Here is an 18,675-nt window from a genome sequence, read left to right on the forward strand (position 1 = left end):
GGGGCGGGGAATGTGACTTCACTATGACGTTTTTGGGCGTGACCGCAGACGGCGGTGGCGGGCGGAACCACGCGGGCGACGTGCATGCGTCATGACGCCGGATGATCGGGGGCGTGGCCACGTGCAGACGCGATGACGTTCGGAGGCGTGGCCACGTGCCGACGCGAAGTCCGGAGGGGGCGGGGCGGTGCGACAACGGGATGACGCAAGCAGGAAGCGGGAACACACGATGGCGACGCGACGACACGATGACGTAGAGGTGGGCGGGGCGATGAGACAAAGCGGAGACGCGGGGTGGGGGAGAGATGCTGGGGGAGATCACGTGGAACGGGAGTCAGGGACACGTGACAATGGGGAGGGAATCACGTGGCCCGGGAGTCGGGTCCACGTGACACTGGGGGGTCACGTAGGCCGGGGGGCGGTGCCACCTGACACCGGGAATGTGACGTGACGTAGGGGGCGTGGTCACGTACCAACGCGATGACGTAGAGGGGCGTGGCCCTGGCGGCGGGGGTACTGTGGTGGGGGCGTGGTTACGTGACGTCACCGCGGGTCCGGCGTTGGAGTCAGGGTTTCTGCCAGTCCTGGGAGCTGCCGCTCCAAGAGCCCTGGTTGCCTTTGGGGCGCCAGACGCTTCCTGCAAAGTGACATCAGGAAACCGCCGGAGTGAGTTTTGTTCCCAGGGAAATCGGGCACCGCTCGTGTTCGGGGATCGGGGCCGGGCTTCGCTGCGGGACCTGCCCGCTGTGGCGGCGGGGCCGGCAGGGGGCGCTGTGCGGCGGGGCGGGGCCTGGGATCGGGGCCGGGGCGGGACCGACGGGGCCGGGCCGGGGCTCGGGGCCGGGCCGGGGATCGCGGCCGGGGCTCCGGGCGCCGCGGCGGGGCCATGAAGGACTGCGAGTACCGGCAGATCCCGCCCGGGGCGGCGGGCCCGGGCCCGGGCCAGGGCGGGTCGGTGTCAGTGTCGCCGTCGCCGGCGGGGCCCGGAGCGGCGCGGCGGCCCCTCAGGAAGTGGGAGGTGTTCCCGGGCCGCAACCGCTTCTTCTGCGGCGGCCGCCTCATGCTGGCGCGGCACAGCGGCGTCTTCGCCCTCACGCTCGGCCTCATCCTGGCCACCAGCGGCCTCTTCTTCGCCTTCGAGTGAGTCTGGGGCCGCGGGCTGCGTGCCTCGGGTGCTGCCCCTCGGGGCTGCGAGCGGCGCCTGCTCCCCTCCGCATGGCCTGCCCTGGGGGAGCGGGGCTAGCTGGGCTAGCTGGGCTGGCTGGGCTGGCTGGCAGCCCACGCTGGCCCCCGTGCTGGGAGGGAGGTGGGCTGGGGGTCACCGTCCCCCCGCGGGATCCCCGCTGTCCCTTCTCCCCGCAGTACAGCCTCCAGACCCCCTTTGCAGGCAGTCACTGCCCCATCACCCGGCCCCAGCTGTGTTTTTGCGGGTACGGGTTTGTTCTGCGCCTTGTTTGCCCAGTCTGGCCTCGGGAAGGGGTTTAACATCCCCCAGGGTGCCCCCTGGCCTATAAATGCAGCTCCCAAGAAGAGAATTGGCCCAAAATTGCACCCAAGAAACCCCCAAGGCTCGTGGGCTTTGTCCATCCCTGGGGTCTAGGAACAGCGTTTGTTCTAAATGGTGAAACCTTCGGGGTCCCACCTCGAGAGTCTGGGGAAGAAGGAGCCGCCAGTCCCCTTTCCTTTGGAAAGCTGGTCCAGGGACGCTCCCTGCTCCTGCTGCCCGAGGGAGGGGACAGCCAGGAGCATCCCGGTGTGTCCTGTGCTGCCCTGGGGAGCTGGGCACGGAGCACCGTGGGTTCCTGACACCTAGGAGGGTTCTGGTGTCCTGCCTCTGTTTCTGTCCCGGGAGGGATGGGAGCCGCTTTTTTTTTTTCTTTTTTTTTTTTCTTTTTTTTTTTTTATCCCTGCAAGTGTCAGAGTAAAGCTGCCCGAGCCTGCTGGTGAGGAGATGAAAGTGCTTGATCGGATTAGAGGTTCTGAGAAGTCAGATGAGCTGAAAGGCACTGGCAGCTGCGGGGAGCAGGCACAGCTTCCCGGTGGAAAACCCCTTTTCTCAGCATCCTCCGTGCCCTGGCAGCTCTGTCTGCCGGGCAGCTCAGCACAGTGCCGGCTTTGTGTGGCCAGGCAGGGGGCACGGGACATCTGCTCTGCCTCCCTTCTTGCCGAGTCACTCTCTCGTGCTTGAGGATGCCCTGGGGCTCTCCAAGTTGTTATTTTAGCAGGATGCCTCTGTTGCACAGGCTCCGGTTTGCTGGGTGTACAGTAAATGCATCTTGCCTGTGTCTGCACTTCATGGTTTCTATGGGAAAACCTGGAAAACCTTGCACAGGGTGCCCAGAGCAGCTGTGGCTGCCCCTGGAAGTGCCCAAGGCCAGGCTGGACACTGGGTCTGGGAGCAGCTGGGACAATGGGAGGTGTCCCTGCTGTGGCAGGGGTGGGATGGGATGGCTTTAAGGTCCAAACCAAACTATTTGGGCATTCTATGATTTCTGTAGTTTCTTGTTCCCTAGTGGGGCAGAGTGGGCAGGAAAGGGGTGACAACAAGCTCGGGTCTCTCACAGAGCTCTCTGTCCGTGACTGAGGGGCTCAGGCTTGGACTGGAGGGGTTTTGTTGCTTGGTGGGTGCTTTGTTCTGGACAGCTGAGCTGGGAGGTGAAACAAAAGTTGCTTAATCCTCTCCGAGTGCTGCAGAGCCTGAGCACTGCCTGCAGCCCTCAGGACTGGGGCAGCCCATCCTGTGCTGGCTCTGGGTGCTGATCAGCCCTCTGCAGGAGGGGACGGTGGCTCTGTGTGTGCAGGGCTGTGTCCTCTCTGTCCCCAGCTGCCCTGCTGTGGGGTGTGATCACAGCAGTCCCCATCTCTGCAGGATCAGCCCCAGCTCAGCTGCAGAGCCCACTGCCCTGTGATAGTTCATGGTGTGATGTCCCAGCTGGCAGCAGCTCCGTGCAATGATTGGTAACAATTCCGTTTTATTTATCTTTTAACAGCTGCCCCTTCCTTGCCAGCCACCTGACCCTGGCCATCCCCATCATCGCCGCCGTCCTCTTCTTCTTTGTCATCAGCTGCCTGCTCCAGACAAGCTTCAGAGACCCAGGGATCCTGCCCAGAGCCACCCCCAGCGAGGCTGCAGACCTGGAGAAGAGAATTGGTGAGAGCTCTCATTGATCCCTCTCCTGTGTTTGGCTCTGTGTGTGTCTGTGCACCTTTCAGGCTCTATGAGCCCCCTTTTTTGGCTCTTGGCTCCTGAAGGTTTGTCCAGGGGCTGAGAAAAATGCAGAGTATCAGATTGTGAGGCTTGACAGTGTTTGCCAGCCGTGGTGAGAGGTGCAACACTCCTCTGGCACAGCAGAGCAGCTCAGGTGCTTTTTGTTCCTCTTCAGTCCCAGGCAGCAGAGTTGAAGGATAATTAATGCTTTTTGATACTGATTTGCCATTGAGCCTGCTGTGCTGCAAGGTGTTCTTTAGAGCAGGCTGATGTTTGTCCTCTTCTAAAAACTGCTCAGTCACTCTGGTTTGGGGACAGCCAAGGAGGTGTTTGCATCCAGGAGCTCTGGACCTCGTTGATGTGACAGGTTGGAACAAATGTTTCAGCAAAGCTGATGTGAGACAGCTTGAGTCTGTCCTGCTGAAGACAGATGCAAGGCAGTAATTCTGCATCTGACTTTAAAAATGGTTTTTGAATATCCCCAGAGTGGTGATCCATGTTGCTATTTATAAGGGCCTAAAGCAGTAATCTGGCTGCAGATGCTGCCTGATGTGCCAGCTGTTACTGCTAATATAATCCACTTATTATCCTCTTAACATGCTGACTGTTGCATCACTATTTCTGAAGAGCTCCTCACAGCTGCAAAGGTACTTTTTTGGGAGTGACTAAAAGGAATAACGCCCAAAAGTGCAGTCATGATCCCGGGGGTTTCCAGCTATTGCTGTGTACAGGAGCAGTCTCCAGCCCCCAGGGAATAATGGAGTTGCCAGCACACAGAGCTGTGACTTGCAGTGCCCCTGAAAATCCTCAGTTTAAACCTGGAGGAGGAGGAATCCTCTTGTGCTGTGAACACAAACATGTCAAATTCCAGGAATCTGCTGGAGCACTTGAGACCTTCTGCTGTCCTTCCCCACAGTGATGGAGACAGATCCCTGCAGGCTGGGAGTGCAGCAGCTGTGGGTCACAGGTTGTGTGCTGGCAGTGGCAGGGATGCTCCTGTGGCAGTGCCACTTGTGCCTTCACGGCCTGCTGTGACCCTCTGGACACGCAGGGATGAGCTGCTGCTCCTGGGCTGCTGCTTTGCACTCCCCAGCACTGGGCACTCACTGCTTCCTCCTGGCATCCCAGCAGCATTGCCCCTGAACAAAGACAGGCCATAAATACTGTGAGGAGCTGACTGGAGCTCTTGGCTGCCTGCAACAAATCCTGTCGTGTGTTCTGTTAGAGCCAGGAGAGCATGTGCCACCCCCTGCCCCTGCTGGGGTGGCACAGGGCTGTGATGTCGCTCCTTGTCGCTGCAGACAGCATGGGCAGCTCCACATACCGTCCCCCAGCCCGCACCATGGAGGTGGTGATCAACAAGTACGTGGTGAAGCTCAAGTACTGCTACACCTGCAAGATGTTCCGGCCCCCGCGCACCTCGCACTGCAGCGTCTGCGACAACTGCGTGGGTGAGAGGGGCAGGGCCGGCCACAGCTGCTCGGGGGCGGGGTATCCTGAGCTGGAGGGACCCCAGGGATCACTGACCCAGCTCCTGGCCCTGCTCAGACACCCCAACAGCCCCACCTGGGCATCCCTGGGAGCTTTGGCCAAGAGCCCTGGAGCTCTGGCAGCCTTGGGGTCATGCCCAGCACCCTCTGGGGGAAGAATCTTTCCCTGATCTCCAGCCTGACCCTCCCCTGGCACAGCTCCAGCCCTTCCCTCTGGTCCTGTCACTTGTGTTCCTGGACAGATTGCTTTTTGCTTCTCCTGAAGGATTATAAAACCAGATACTGCATGGTCTGTCTCCTTTGCATTTAAATTGAAAGCAGCGCTGGTGCAGTGGCTCAGGGCAAGGGGCAGCACGTCCAGGACTCCATGGCTCTGTTTGCCCTGGCTTTGGGAGGAGGGTTCTGTGAAATGCAGTGCTCCACAAACACAGGGTTTGCTGCAGGCTCGTCGTTGTGTGAGCCCTGGCTGGTACAGGGCCCACGGGAGCTTTGTGCCTCTGCACTGCTGCAGGGAGCTTCTGCCCGGGGTGCAGGGGAACGTGGGCCTGTAGCTGCTCATTCTGGGGGGGGCTGAGCACAGTCTGCTCCGTGTTGGGAGCCCTCCTCACCTCGAGCCTTTGTTGCAGAGAGGTTCGATCACCACTGCCCCTGGGTGGGCAACTGCGTGGGCAAGCGCAACTATCGCTACTTCTACTCCTTCATCCTGTCCCTGTCCTTCCTCACCGCCTTCATCTTCGCCTGCGTCATCACCCACCTCACCCTGCGTAAGTCACGGCGGCCGCAGGGGCTCTGGTGCTCCCAGCACAGCTCTGGCTGGGGAGGAAAGGGTCTGGGTGGGTTCCAGCAGCCGAGGGGTTAAAGGGTCCCAGGTGTCAGGCAGCCCTGGATCAGCCCTTGCTGCAGAGGGGCTGTGGGAGCTGGGGTTTGTCTCTCGGAGCTGGGGTTTGTCCCTCGGGGCTGGGGTTTGTCCCTCGGAGCTGGGGTTTGTCCCTCGGAGCTGGGGTTTGCTCCTCGGAGCTGGGGTTTGTCCCTCGGAGCTGGGGTTTGTCTCTCGGAGCTGGGGTTTGTCCCTCGGAGCTGGGGTTTGTCTCTCGGAGCTGGGGTTTGTCTCTCGGAGCTGGGGTTTGCTCCTCGGAGCTGGGGTTTGCTCCTCGGAGCTGGGGTTTGCTCCTCGGAGCTGGGGTTTGCTCCTCGGAGCTGGGATTTGCTCCTCGGAGCTGGTGAGCTGGGGTGCAGCCACCCTTTCCCTGGCAGGGAAGGCGATTTCCCACCAGCCCCACATCCCCTGAGCCGTGTCTGGGCACTGACATTCCTGTGGTGTTCCAGACTGGCTGTTCCTCAGACAGACAGACAGACAGATCCACGGGGGTGGAGCTGTGGCTGGAGGGGCAGGGCTGCCTGCTGGGATGCCATTCCTTGTTCTGTTTTGTTTTGCAGGCTCTCAGAGGGATGGGTTCCTGGCCACTCTGAAGACAACCCCTGCGAGATATCCTTGTGCTGGCAGCAGCTGCTCGGGGTGCCCAGCAGCACTAATCACTGACAGAGAGGGACCAGGAGCTCTTTGCACCTCATCCTGGTGTCCTTTCCCCAGATTAATTTAGTCCCCTGGCTACCTGGGACTAAGGGTGGGTGACAGAGTTTCCCAGGACACGAGTTTAGGTGGGAAGAGCTGGAGCAGGCTGTGCCTTGGTGGATCCCTGCAATCCAGCTTGGCGAGTGGGAAGCTTGCCCGAACCTCCCCAGACAGTTCTCAGCCTGTCCTTGTGGGATGATTTTGTTCCTTGAGACCTCCTTGACTTTTGTTTCACTGTGCTGGAGCTGGTGATTTGTTTTTTCTCAGTCTGGTCTATTTTGGGCCTCTCAGGTTTTCACACTTATTTAGTCGCCTCCAACCTGACAACAAATGAAGATGTAAGTACCTGGATGTTTGTCCTGCTGCCAGGTGCCCATGACCCATCCTGAGCAGCTTCTCAGGGAGTTCTTGGCTGCCTCAGTGCAGAGCCAGCAGCCTGTGCCCACAGCTGCACTTTCAGGTGGCTGAGTTAGAACCATCACGTGTGTGTTTTTTCCAGTCTGTTTGTGGCCTTGCTTAAAATTAGGAGTGGTGAGATTAAAAAAGGAAGGCTGGCCCAGAGGGGTATCTGGGTGTGAGCTTGGTGATCTGAATTCAGCATCCTGTGTGACCATGGGTTTCCTCTGAGACCCTGGGCCAGTCCCTTTGTGTCTGGCGGTTCCTCATCTCTAATTAGCAAACGATGTACAGACATCTGATGAGATTTACCTTCAGATCTGGGGCGTGCACAGACTCCAAGGACCAAATGAGTGCCCTGAGTGGGGCAGGTTCTATGGAAAAGCAGGATCTGTCTGATCCTCAGAATCAAAATTCGCCTTTCTGGCCAGAAGTACCTGTAATCCCTGCTGGGAGCTTCCAGCACTGCAGAAGGTGTGTTTGCATCCCTTTTGGTTTTGTTTTTTCTCCTTTCCCCTCCGCCTTTCACTCAGGGGTGTGGCAGAGCTGCTCAGGGCTGTGTGAGTGAAGCTCACACTTTGTACCCAGCACTGGTGGCCCGTGGGCTCCAGCCTTCTGCTGCAGCTGGGGAGAGGAAGCAAAACAGGAGGAGGAAATGTGCTGGTGAAGGTGCTGGTGATGGTTGAGTGCAGCCTGAGCCAGATGTGCAGCTGCCCACCCCCTGTGCCAGATGTGCAGCTGCCCACCCCCTGTGCCACGCCTGGTTTCAGAAGCAGAGCTGGGGCAGCTGCTGGGCTGGGGACAGAGGAGCCTCTGGGCTGGGAACCCCCCCTGGGTGTTTGTTGAGCCTGAGGCACCACGAGCTGAGCCCTGCTCTGATGGGCTGCCAGCCCTGGGGACCACGAGGGGAGCAGGGCACGGGGCTGGTGTGGCAGATGGTGACAGTGACAGCACGGGGAGGGCACAGCTGGCAGGGCTGAACCTCAGCTGTGGCTGCTCCCTCTGCTCCAGGACAAACCTTCCAGCCCTGCAGGGATCCACTGCTGTGTCACTGTCTGCTCTCCCATCCTTCCCCTCCTAATCTCTGCCCATCCCTTTCAGATCAAGGGGTCCTGGTCAAACAAGAGGGGCTCGGAGTTTGCCAATCCCTACAGCCATAAAAGCATCCTCACAAACTGCTGTGCAGTGCTGTGTGGGCCATTCCATCCCAGGTAAGGGCTCTGGGAATTGCAGGCTGCAGTGGGAGAGGAGCCTTGGGAAGGGCAGGTCTGGCAGGGCCTGTGGCAGCACAAACACTGCTGCTCTGATGGGGAGCAGGAAAGCTTCCACTGCAGAGAAAGGCTGGAGATGGATGAGGAGCTGTGAACTGTGTTGGAACTGGATGAATGTGGGTCAGTTGTAGTTGTTCTGTGGAACTTGAAGTTAAGACAAGCCCTGCAGTTGGATAAGGGGAAGAACAGCACCAGAGCACTTGGCAGCAGATGCTCAATGCAGCACAGGCACTTCTTGTCCCCGTGGCAAGGGCTGGAATGAGGTGATCTTTAGGGACACAAACCATTCCATGCTTCTGTGATTCTTGGCAGGTTTTTGCTCCTGTGCTCTGGCAAACAGCCAGGGGAGATGCCCAGCAGTGCAGGGTCTGTGGTTTGGGTTTCTGACCAGCAGAGTGTCCCCAGGGCTGTCCCCAGTGCCCTGGGAGCCATCCCAGCTCTCACCAGCACTGAGGAATGCTCAGGGTCCCCCTCCAAAGGCTCCTCCCTGGCTGGGAGTGTCCCCGAGCACAGGACAGCTGCAGTTTGGTCACAAGATGGTGCAGTTGGGCAGGGGCAGGCCCTGCTCTGCTCCTCACCAGCTCAGGACCTGCAGGAGCTCCCAGCCTGTCCTGGGGCCGTGGGATTCCTGCAGGATCCAGTTTGGAGCTGTGAAGCAGCCCTGTGGTGCTAACTCGGTGTAACAGCAGCAGAGCAAAGTGTGTTTTGTATTTTATATCATATCCCTGCTCTCTGAAGTGTCCCCAGGCTTTTTGGTGGGTTCAGAGGTGCCAAAATGCAGAGCTGCCATTCAGAGCTGTCAGTCTGTGCATTCAGGGAGCCAGGCTGGGAGGTTGTGAGGAGGAGAAGAGCCTTTTTCTCCAGTTTGTTCCTCTTTCACATTGATTTCGTGTTGTGAAGCCCTTTGGCCAGTTCCCCTTTGGGTTTGTGGTGGCCCAGAGCTCCCTGTGGCTCATGGGATGGGCTCTGTGGCTTGTGCTGGGCAGGAGCCCTGTGCTCCAGCATCCTGCCTGTGCTGTGCTCAGCAAGAGGAGCTCCCCTGTGGCCTTTTCAGTCTTTGTTCCCTGAACTCCCCTTTCTGTTTTGCAGTTTGATAGACAGAAGAGGATTTATCCAGCCAGATGTGGGGACCCCATCCAGTCCCAAGAGTGAAATCCCTTCCTTTGGAGCCAAAACTGACACCAGCATGGTAGGAGGCATTCCCTAGCAGTGCTGTGATGTTCCCAGTGCCTGCTGTGCCTGCACCTTGCTCCAGCCAGTCCCTTCCCCTGCCACAGCCCTGGCACCCAGAGCTGCCAAAGACTCGAGCCATGTGTTGCCTTCTCTTTTTTTTTTTTACATTTATTTATTATTTTTTGTGTATTTGTTTCACTGTGATGTGGCCTGCCAGGGGTTTTGCCTGACAGAGCCTGACAGCTTTTGGGACCCTTGGACTCGTGCTGGGAACTGGGGGGCCCTGGGGAGCCCCAGAGCCCTGAGCTCCAGGGCATTGCTGTGATTCCTGCTGGGAACGAGGTGGGCACTGACAAATGATCCCCACTCGGGGCTGGGCTGGAGGAGGTGCTGTGTGCCCGGTGTCCCTGTGTCAGCTCCGTGAACACTCCCTGTTCCCCTGGGCCCACCTGGGAGCTGTTCTGGCTCCCAGAGCTTCCCCTTTCCTTGGTAAGTTTGGCTGTTGAGCTGGGAGGCCAGTGAGGATGTCCTGGTGACCCCTGCTGGTCCTGTTTTCTGGCTGGGGCCGTGTTTTGGCCCTGCCAGTTGGTCAGACACGTTTTGCAGCAAGGACACGAGTCAGGGGACACTCTGTGCTCTGTGAGTCTCATGAGATGCAGGTCACAAGGGGTCAGGTTTGGCAGCTGCAGCTCCCCGGGATCGTGTGTGAATTCCTGAGGGTCACTCCCATCCAGGTGGAGTTTGACAGAGGAAGCAGCGAGGGGGAGCTGCTCTCTGATGAGCTCGTGCCGTGCTCGTGGTTTGGGTTTCTGACCAGCAGAATGTCCCCAGTGCCCTGGGAGCCATCCCAGCTCTCCTCCAGGGGCACCACTCTGTGTCCCCGGGGGGAAGGGAGAGTCACAAACCTTGTAGCAATACTTGAATCGTCTTATTAAAAGCTGCTGGATATTTTTGCACAATTTGTAGGATTTTTTTTCTATGTAGAACGTTTTCTGTCCTGCACAGGGAGCGTTGTGCACAGGGCTCAGGCTCACAGTGCCGAGCTGCCTGTCAGGTTTCCTGGGGTCAGACAGACCAGTTTCAACCTGGGGCAGGGGCAGCACATTTTGGGGGGCAGCCCAGCCCCCCTGAGTTCACCAGCATCGTGCTCTGTACCCTGCAAGCGCCTGTGCCAGGGGGATGGCAGAGGAGCAGTGAGGAGGGGCGTTACCAGGGGCCAGACTCCTTCCTGTTTTTATTTAAACCAGTTTTCCTTTGTTACTCAATAAAATTCTATTTTTAAAGAGTTAACCGCTTGGATGATTCTTTTCCTCCCTGAAGACAGAAGAGGGCAGGTGTGTGCCGGGGTTTGGCATCCCTCAGGTGCCACTTGCATTCTGTTAGGCTCAGGCCTCACCTGGAACCTCCTGGCACGAGGGATGAGCAGCAGCTGGGGCTGCTGTGACTCTTGCTGCAGTGAAGGGAATTTGCTGTCCCACATTTCCAGGCTGCTGTCACCTCAGTGTCCTTTCCCCAGCTGTGCCAGCCCCTCTGGCCCCGTGGCAGGTGTGAGGTGCATAACCTCTGGTGTCTTCCCCAGGAGGATGCCTGCCAGGACTTTGCCATTTCCTGCACAGCCTGATGGGATTTGCCCCTCCTCGGATGTTTGCCCTGATTTCTGAGGGTTGGCTGGTAAGAAAGTGCTTCCTTCTCCCTCTCACCACTTGAGCCACCCATCTCATCTCCACTGCATGACAGCTCTGCCTCAGAGCCCATCACCCTCCAGCTGTGTTCACACCCCCTCCATCCCACCAGAATCCCCCTGGCATGGGGGCAGCGGTGCCAGGGCTGTGAGGGTGAGGGGCCACCTCAAGGCTTGGCCAGAGGAGCATGGGTTTGGTTTGCCCTGGCTTTGTGCTGGGGCTCAGCATGGGCTGGAGCCACCTGGTCTGCATGAGGGACAACTGTGGGACACTGTGGGACACTGTGGGACACGGGCCAGAGATGGCCGAGGGCTCTGCAGCCTGGGGCTGGCTGGAGCACAGCCTGGCGTGGGTGTGTGAGGAGCCCCAGCCCCGGTTCGGTGTGTGGAGGGAGCTGGGGCAGCTCTGTACCCCCATCCCTGCCCCGTTCTGTGGCTCAGGTGCCCCCTCTGGCCTCTGCAACTCCCGGTTCCTCCAGCCGTGACCAAGGTAAGTTCCCTCAGGGCACCTTGGGGTGTCCTGTGTCACCTGCTGCCCCTCTGCCCCCCCTGCAGCACCCACGGAGCCCCCTCCTCGCTCCTGCCAGCCCGGTGCCACCGTACCAGCGAGCCTGGCTGCTCCTCCCTGCTCCTCAGCTCCTCCGTTCCTGGCAATAACTTCTCTCTCTCTTTCTCTTCCTCCTCTTCCTCGCCCCGGGCGGACCCAGCGCCAGCAGCCGCTGCCTCCCGTGGCGATCCCGGGACCGAGCCCACAGCCATGACCACCTCGAGTGCCTCCGCTCGCCAGGGCTGCGCCTCCTCCCCGCCCGGCCCGGGGGGCGCGGCCGCGGCTCGGGAAAGCTTTTGGGAGCCGCGCTCGGAGCTCAAAGCCATGCAAAGAAACACCCCGAGAACTCAAAGCCATACAAAGAAACACCCCGAGAGCTCAAAGCCATACAAACACCCCGAGAGCTGTGTAGGAACCGCGGCTCCTGTAGGACCCCGAGGCCGGGGGTGGCTCCCGTGGCCACCAGCTGGACAGGACACCCCGGCACGTTCTGTCCCCGCCGCAGATGCTGGAATTGTCGCGGTTGGTGTCCCAGCGGGATTCTGGAAGGAGCAGGATCACGCCAGAGCATTTCCAGCCCAGCCAGGGGCACCAACCCCCAAACCCCCCGAAGCCGTGTCCGTGTGCCAGAGGAGTTTCCCGACGGGAATTCCTACCTGGTCAGTTTATTCATCCCTGCAGCCCCGGGCCCGCTCCCCTGGCAGCCTCCTCCCAGCACGGGCTGGTTTTAGGGGGCAGCACCTCGAGCATCAACCCTGGGCTGAGAGCCGAGTGGAGCAGCCAGGCCTGCCCCAGCCCTGTAGGATTCACCATCTCTTTATGCCTTTTACTTTTGTAACACAATGAAAGTTTCTCCGATTCCCGTGCTCCGGTGTCTGGCTCTGCTCCGCCGGGGCAGGGGAGCGGCTCCTGCCTGGGCAGGCCCGAGCAGGGAGCCAGGGGAAGCCACTGAGGGCTGGCACCGCTTTGTCATCAGCCCTGGGGATGGGAGCCAGGAGCTTCCCGAGCTGGGCTGTGGCTCAGTTTGGGGCCAGTCTCAGCCATCCGTGGCTCTGCACCCTCCTGTGCAGGCTGGGAAGGAGCAGCGGGCAGTGCCCGCAGGACCCGGGGCGCTGTGAGCACCCCTTGGAAAAATGCGGTGTCCGCTGATGTTCGGGGAGCTGGCAGCGTCCCCACAGCCAGGGGGAGCAGCAGGGCTGGGCAGGGTGGCTAGACGGGCTCTGAGCATCCCTGCAGCGCCGCTGGGAATAGCCACGGGCATCCTGCGGCTCCTGCCAGCGCCCAGCCCACGCCTGCCCTCGGCTCACGGGGCTGGAGACGTGCTCTGGCCTGGGCAGCGTCCCCAGGGCTGGGTTAACTCGGAGCCCCCCTCCCCGGCGTGATCCCAGACCCACAGGTCGGTTTGGGATGCACCTCCGGCACTCGGGGCACCCACGGGTGCTCTGTGGGGTGATGGTGCAGCCGAGCTCCCCCACGGCCCCTGTGGGATTTGGGGCTCTGCCCTTCACCCTCCCCTGCCTGGCCGAGGATCCGGGGGCAGAGCGTCCCCGCAGCCTCCTCACAGCCCGGATTTGGCAGCAGCTCAAAGCAGGGGCTGCCACAGACGCCGGCTCGAGGCTGAGCCATCCCCACCCCACAGGCGTCCTGGGGGATCCCACCTGGGGCTCCCCAAATGCGGGGTGGGGCAGGATCACCCTGCTCAGGCTGCGAGTCCTTCACCAGGGCTGGCCACTGCAGACCCCAGACCCAAATTTTGGTTTTGGTGCCCGAAGGAGTGTGAGCTCATGTTAACCCACCCGGGGATTCCTGCCCGTGGTTTCCCAAGGGAAGGAGGTGGATTTTGGCAGGCTGGGTACATTGGGGTGACCCTTTGGGCCCCATCCCTCTGTGGGGGCGGGTTTTGTGCCCCATGGAAGTCTTGGAGGGTCTCTGTGGGGTGCCCTGTGTGCCGGGCAGGGGGGAAAGGCAGCCGCGGTGTCCCGCTCCCCGTTCCTTGGGGAAGCCAAAGGACTCTTCCCGACTCCGGGGGGTGGAACCGGCTCCCAGGGGATCAGCCCACCTGGGGAAGGAGCTCGGATTGCTCGGGGGCCATGGAGGGGCTGGGGGAAGAGGTTGGTGGAGCTGGACCCCCTCACGGTGCTGCCAGGGAGCCCCTCGATGGCACCCCGGGCACCCCAAACCCCAGCGCGTGTCAGGGTGAATCTTTTCCAGGTGCAGAGGGGGTGATGTGAAGGCTGGAGGTGTTTTCCTGGGCTTGAAATGGTTGGGAAAAGCATCCTCACATCTTTCCTGCGTCCTCCATCCCGGCAGGATCCGCTGGGGCGCTGAGCGGGGCGCGGGGGGAACCCGGGGCGCTCCCGGCCGGGTGTGGGAAGGGAGGAACAAAGCGAGTCAGGCTCACGGAGAAATCACAACCCCCCTTTTGGCCTTGGCCCGGAGCCGCCCGCCACACCCTGCCCTTCCCGCACGCTCCCGCACCGAGATAAGGCCGGGCCGGGGCCGGGGCCGCGCCAGCGCCCGGCGTGTGGAAACAAGCTCGGAGTGAAACTCAGCGCAAGGCGCAGCTCAGATCCCTATCGCGACACTGCGCCGCCACGGCCGGCCCGCAGCGACCTAAACCGTGCGGAAAGCCAAGACTAAAACCCTTCCTTGACAGCCTGAGAGATGCGGGACGTCCCCGGTGGGATGGAGGGATGGATGGAGAGGGATGGAGGGATGGGAAAGGCGGGCGGTGGAGCAGCACATGGGGATGGGGATGGGGTCTCCCCTCTCTCCTCCCACCACGCCGTGTTTGGGGGGGTCCAGGTGGTCCCACCGTGCCCAAAGGCGAGCGCTGACCGTGCCCCGGTTTTTGGGACGGGCCCTCCCGCGGAGCCTCTGCCTCGGTTTCCCCACCTGTGGGAATAAATACCTGCCCGTCAAGCCCTCGCAATTACTGCCGAGTTAATCACCATGTTAAAAACGACAGTGATATGACTTTTTCGGGGGGGAGGAACCCATTTTTACGAGCGGCCACACCCCGTGGCCCATTTCTCCGGGTGGGGGGGGGGGGAGTGGAGCTCTGCCGAGTGTCCCCGTCCCCTCCCCACGACAGCAGCGCCCTTCCCAGCCCCGTGAGCAGCGGGATGGGCGTTCCCCGGTGCCGGGGTGGGCGTTGGCTCTGGGGAGAGCCTCGGGGCACCCACGGGTGCCGCACCCACGGGGGGCAGGGCGGGGCCGCCCCCCTCGCCCCCTCCCCAGCGCCCGCGGGCGATGATTCACCGCGATTTGCCTTTTAAGGCCGCGCTCGGCGGGGAGGAAGCAGAGGAGGAGGAGGAGGAGGAGGACACGGACACTCCTTGGACCTGGCTGGCTCCTCCTGCTCTCGCTCGAGGCTCCGACGCGCAGCCAAAAGCGAATCCCGGCGGCAGCGCTCGGCAGAGGCTCCCACGGCTCCCGGCCCCGCTGCTCGCCCAAGCGACCGCGTCCCAGCCATGGCAAGAAACCAGCAAGTGCAGAAGGCCAAGCTGGCCGAGCAGGCTGAGCGCTACGAGGACATGGCAGACTTCATGAAGGCGGTGGTGGAGCACGGGGACGAGCTGTCCAACGAGGAGCGGAACCTCCTGTCGGTGGCCTACAAGAACGTGGTGGGCTGCCAGCGCTCGGCGTGGAGAGTCATCTCCAGCATCGAGCACAAAACCGAGGAGGGCGACGACAAAGCGCAGGTGGTGAACGAGTACCGGGAGAAGGTGGAGCAGGAGCTGAACGCCGTCTGCAACAACGTGCTGGGCTTGCTGGACAAGTATCTCATCAAGAAGGACAGCGACACCGAGAGCAAGGTCTTCTACCTGAAGATGAAGGGCGACTACTTCCGATACCTGGCCGAGGTGGCCAGCGGCGACGATCGCCTGTCGACGATAGAGAAGGCGCAGGAGGCTTACCAAGAGGCCATGGACATCAGCAAAAAGGAGATGCAGCCCACGAACCCCATCCGCCTGGGGCTGGCCCTCAACTTCTCCGTGTTCCACTACGAGATCGCCAACGCCCCCGAGCAGGCGATCTCGCTGGCCAAGACCACCTTCGACGAGGCCATGGGCGACCTGCACACGCTCAGCGAAGACTCCTACAAGGACAGCACCCTCATCATGCAGCTGCTCAGGGACAACCTCACGCTATGGACAGCCGAGTGTGCTGGCGAAGACGGCGGCGAGGCTGGCGAAGAGCCCAAGAACTGAGCGTGCCCGTGCCCGTGCCCTGCCGAGCCGGGGACCGGCCCCGCTCCACACCCTTCGGCATCTCTAAGTGGTTTTTTTTGTTGGTTTTTTTTTTTTTTTTTTTTTTTTTGGTTTGTTTTTTTTTTTTTGTTGGTTTTGGGGGGAAGGAGTCTCCCTCTCCCCCCAGCCTGGATACCAGGATTTGGGGTGCTTTTGGCAGAGCCCCTCCCTCCCTCTCCCCCATCCTCTGCTCTGGGGAGGGGGGAAAAGAGGGAGAGGGGGGTGCCTCCGTCCCACAGAGCTGCCAGCCCCCGACTATTTAACATTTTTTGTGGGGGGTGTCCAGTCTGGCTCGTGCCAGCTCCAAACCCCGTTCCCGCAGGGCTGGAGCAGCCACAGGAGGAGGTGAGGGCTGGGCCGGGGGGGTCCGGGCAGCCCCCCCATTGCGGAGGGGTCGCGTTGCCGAAGCCTCTGTGCGTCTCCAATAAACCTTCTCCTGCAGCTCTGCTCTCTCCGCCTCGTCTCTCCCTGTGCACATGTCCGGGCAGCTCCGGGAGCCGCCTCCCATCCCCATTCCCATCCCCATTCCCATCCCCATCCCATCCCCATTCCCATCCCCATTCCCATCCCATCCCGGGTCCCCCCGCCCCGGCTGCTCTCGGTGCCCCCCAGCCCCAGCAGGGTTTTGGGGTGAAGGGCAGCCCGTGGAAGGGCTCAGGGCTCTGTGCATCCGTGGGATGAGGATTTTGGCAGCCCCACGCAGGGCTGGCTGCTCCATGAGGTGCTCGAGTCCCTGACCCAACCCTTTGATACAAACCCAGGCTCCCCAAAACCTGCCCTGGACGCTCCTGTGTGGGTCCCCAATCCTCCCCCATGGCTCCTCTCAGTCCGAGGAGGAAAATTCACAGAAGGTGCAGGGGCAGCGACACAGGGACAGCCCCGGGGTGTCGCTGGGTGGGGACAGCCCCGGGGTGTCGCTGGGTGGGGACAGCCCCGGGGTGTCGCTGGGTGGGGACAGCCCCGGGGTGTCGCTGGGTGGGGACAGCCCTCTCACGGTCCCGACGCGCTGGGACAGGTGGAAGCTCCGCTCAGCATTTCTGGCCCTGGCACGAGGCCAGGCCAAGGGCGCAGCTCCCTCCCCTTCCCCCAGCTGCGGGTTCCAACATGAACAATAATTACAATAAAACACAGTCACAGCACCCTGGGCTATGAGCTCAGCAGGGCTGGGGTGGGATGGGATGGGATGGGATGGGGTGGGATGGGGTGGAGTGGGATGGGATGGGATGGGATGGGATGCTGTGACTCAGGACGTGCTGCCCTGGTTCAGAGGGAGCCCCCGAGCCCCAGGGACAGGGGGGACAGGTCAGTCCTGAGCCCTGGCCTGGCCAAAGCCCAGCCCACAGAGTGCCAGGGACCCCTGGGCTCTGGGGGAAATGAGGCTCAAGCAGGGATGTGAGGAGTTGTGGGGTACCCAGGGATGTGAGGAATTGTGGGGTACCATGTGAGGGGCTGGCCTGGGATGTAACCAGGTTTGCCAGGGCTCTGCTGTGGGAAGTTGGGCTGCACAAACCAGAACCTGCTCACCCTGGATGGGACACCTGGAGCAGATCCCAGCAGAGGGGATGAACCCCTGTGAGCCCCCTGGCCCTCACCCACCCCCCAGCCCCATCACAACATCCCCTGGGGGTCCCCAGAGGTGTCAGGGTCCCAAAGCTTGGCCTCCACCTGGCCCCAAGCACTCCCAGCCTGGGAACAGCCCCAGCCCTGTAATTACCCAAACAGGGGCAGGAAGAACGAGCTGAGGGCTCGCACTGGCCCCTGACCCCAGCCTGGGGACACCAGACTGGTTAAACTGGAGAGTGGCAGGGCTGGAGCTCAGAGTGCCCGGGGAGGGGTGGCCGGGGGTGTCTGTCCATCCCTGGGGCTGTGGCTTCTCCCTGGCTTCCCAGGGGTTAACTGATTTCAACAGCTCCCGAAATTGCAGCGTGGCTGTGTAGGAGGACACGGAGCTCCCTGCTCCCAGCCGGTCCTGCAGCTTTTCCTGGGAAGGAGGGGAGGCCCTGGATCCCCAGGACACTCCCGTGCTGCTGGGGGGTTCTCTGGGGTCTTTTTGCTTTACCCAGGATGGTGGGACCGGGGACACATCAGCACCTCCACCTCCATCCTGGTCCTTGCCCTGTGGCCGTGGAATGCCCTGAAGGGGCACCCAGAAGAGCTCTCAGATGGATCAGTTTTAGTGTCTGAAACACCCTTAGGGCAGGGCTGGGCCAGGGAGTGCCCCCCACCTCAGCCTCTCCCCCTGCAGGGTCCTGGCACAGCCCCTACAGGAGCTGGTGGCCATGGGGAAAAGGCCACCAGAACAGGTCTGAGGGCGAGCAGGGATCGAGTGGGAGCTGCAGGAATCACAGCCCAGCCTGGCCTTGTCACCAGCTGTCCCCCAGGGCTGTGTGCCCGGGGCTGGGGCTCCCGGCTGAGGCAGCAGCAGTCTGGGCACCCAGACCCGGGGTGTCCATGGCCCCTGGGCTCGGGCCAGCTCTGCCAGGCTGGCACCAGGGCCTGCTCTGGGGCTTTGGTGTTTTTGAAGAGGTTTTTCCGTGATGGAGCTGGAAATGAGGCTGGAAGCCGGGAGGAGACCCAGGACAGCCCCGTGCTGTGGCTGGGATTGATGCTCAAATCCCTCTGTCCCCAAAATCCCACCCCGCCGGGTTCAGCCCCACGGCCAGGTGGGCTCAGCAGGTAGGACGAGCTCTGCAGAGCCGGGACCCCCCAGGGCTGTGCCGGGCTGGGGGTGACTCAGCCTGGCCCTGGCCCCGGCTGGACAGGAGCCAAAGTGTCCCCTCCCCGAGCCCGGTGTCCCCTCCCAGCCCCGGGATGGGGTGCAGGGACAGGCTGGGTTCACCCCTGCATTTCCCACCAGGGGCTCCAGCCCTTTCCCAGTCCCCCTGAGCAGGAGCAGAATTGTCCCCTCGGGGCTCTGGGTCCCGGCTCAGCCCCTGATCCATCTGTAGGAATCTCCTTGGTGCAGTTTTGGGAGCTCTCTGAGACCTCAGCATTTCTTGGCTGAGGATCTGTGACCTGAGCTGGGGGTTCCACCCCAGGGCTGGGGCTGCAGATACCCAGGGCATTCCAATAAAAAAGCCAAA

General features: G+C 61.4%; 2 protein-coding genes across 5 annotated transcripts; both read left to right on the top strand.

The window, feature by feature from the left end:
- Positions 1 to 826: 826 nt before the first annotated feature.
- ZDHHC18 (zDHHC palmitoyltransferase 18) lies at positions 827 to 12,205 on the top strand. 4 transcript variants are annotated; one of them, XM_088178259.1, is made up of 11 exons: positions 830 to 1,140; positions 2,991 to 3,151; positions 4,510 to 4,659; positions 5,325 to 5,462; positions 6,136 to 6,184; positions 6,507 to 6,609; positions 7,769 to 7,878; positions 9,028 to 9,127; positions 10,691 to 10,782; positions 11,234 to 11,282; positions 11,500 to 12,205. In XM_088178259.1, the coding sequence occupies exons 1-9, from the start codon at positions 887 to 889 to the stop codon at positions 10,730 to 10,732; spliced, it is 1,107 nt and encodes a 368-aa protein (XP_088034385.1). In that variant the 5' UTR covers positions 830 to 886; the 3' UTR covers positions 10,733 to 10,782; positions 11,234 to 11,282; positions 11,500 to 12,205. The 4 variants fall into 4 exon arrangements, with proteins under 4 accessions (XP_088034386.1, XP_088034384.1, XP_088034385.1 ...); XM_014890531.2 differs by lacking the exon at positions 11,234 to 11,282; XM_088178258.1 differs by lacking the exons at positions 10,691 to 10,782; positions 11,234 to 11,282 and having other exon boundaries at positions 829 to 1,140.
- A 145-nt stretch (positions 12,206 to 12,350) lies between these two features.
- SFN (stratifin) lies at positions 12,351 to 15,618 on the top strand. The gene has a single exon (XM_088178262.1). It carries the CDS (start codon positions 14,813 to 14,815, stop codon positions 15,551 to 15,553), a length of 741 nt encoding a protein of 246 aa, XP_088034388.1. The 5' UTR covers positions 12,351 to 14,812; the 3' UTR covers positions 15,554 to 15,618.
- The last annotated feature ends 3,057 nt before the right edge of the window (positions 15,619 to 18,675 follow it).

This window comes from Sturnus vulgaris, chromosome 24 (genome assembly GCF_052056855.1).
Source record: "Sturnus vulgaris isolate bStuVul1 chromosome 24, bStuVul1.hap1, whole genome shotgun sequence".
Lineage (NCBI taxonomy): Eukaryota > Metazoa > Chordata > Aves > Passeriformes > Sturnidae > Sturnus > Sturnus vulgaris.

What these genes read in the sequence shown, in the direction of transcription:
- ZDHHC18 (XM_088178258.1), top strand. Translation starts at nt 887, where the DNA reads ATGAAGGACTGCGAGTACCGGCAGATCCCGCCCGGGGCGGCGGGCCCG. An exon ending in AGACCTGGAGAAGAGAATTG is followed by an intron (nt 3,152 to 4,509) that starts GTGAGAGCTCTC and finishes TTGTCGCTGCAG; the next exon opens with ACAGCATGGGCAGCTCCACA. An exon ending in CATCACCCACCTCACCCTGC is followed by an intron (nt 5,463 to 6,135) that starts GTAAGTCACGGC and finishes TTTGTTTTGCAG; the next exon opens with GCTCTCAGAGGGATGGGTTC.
- SFN (XM_088178262.1), top strand. Translation starts at nt 14,813, where the DNA reads ATGGCAAGAAACCAGCAAGTGCAGAAGGCCAAGCTGGCCGAGCAGGCT.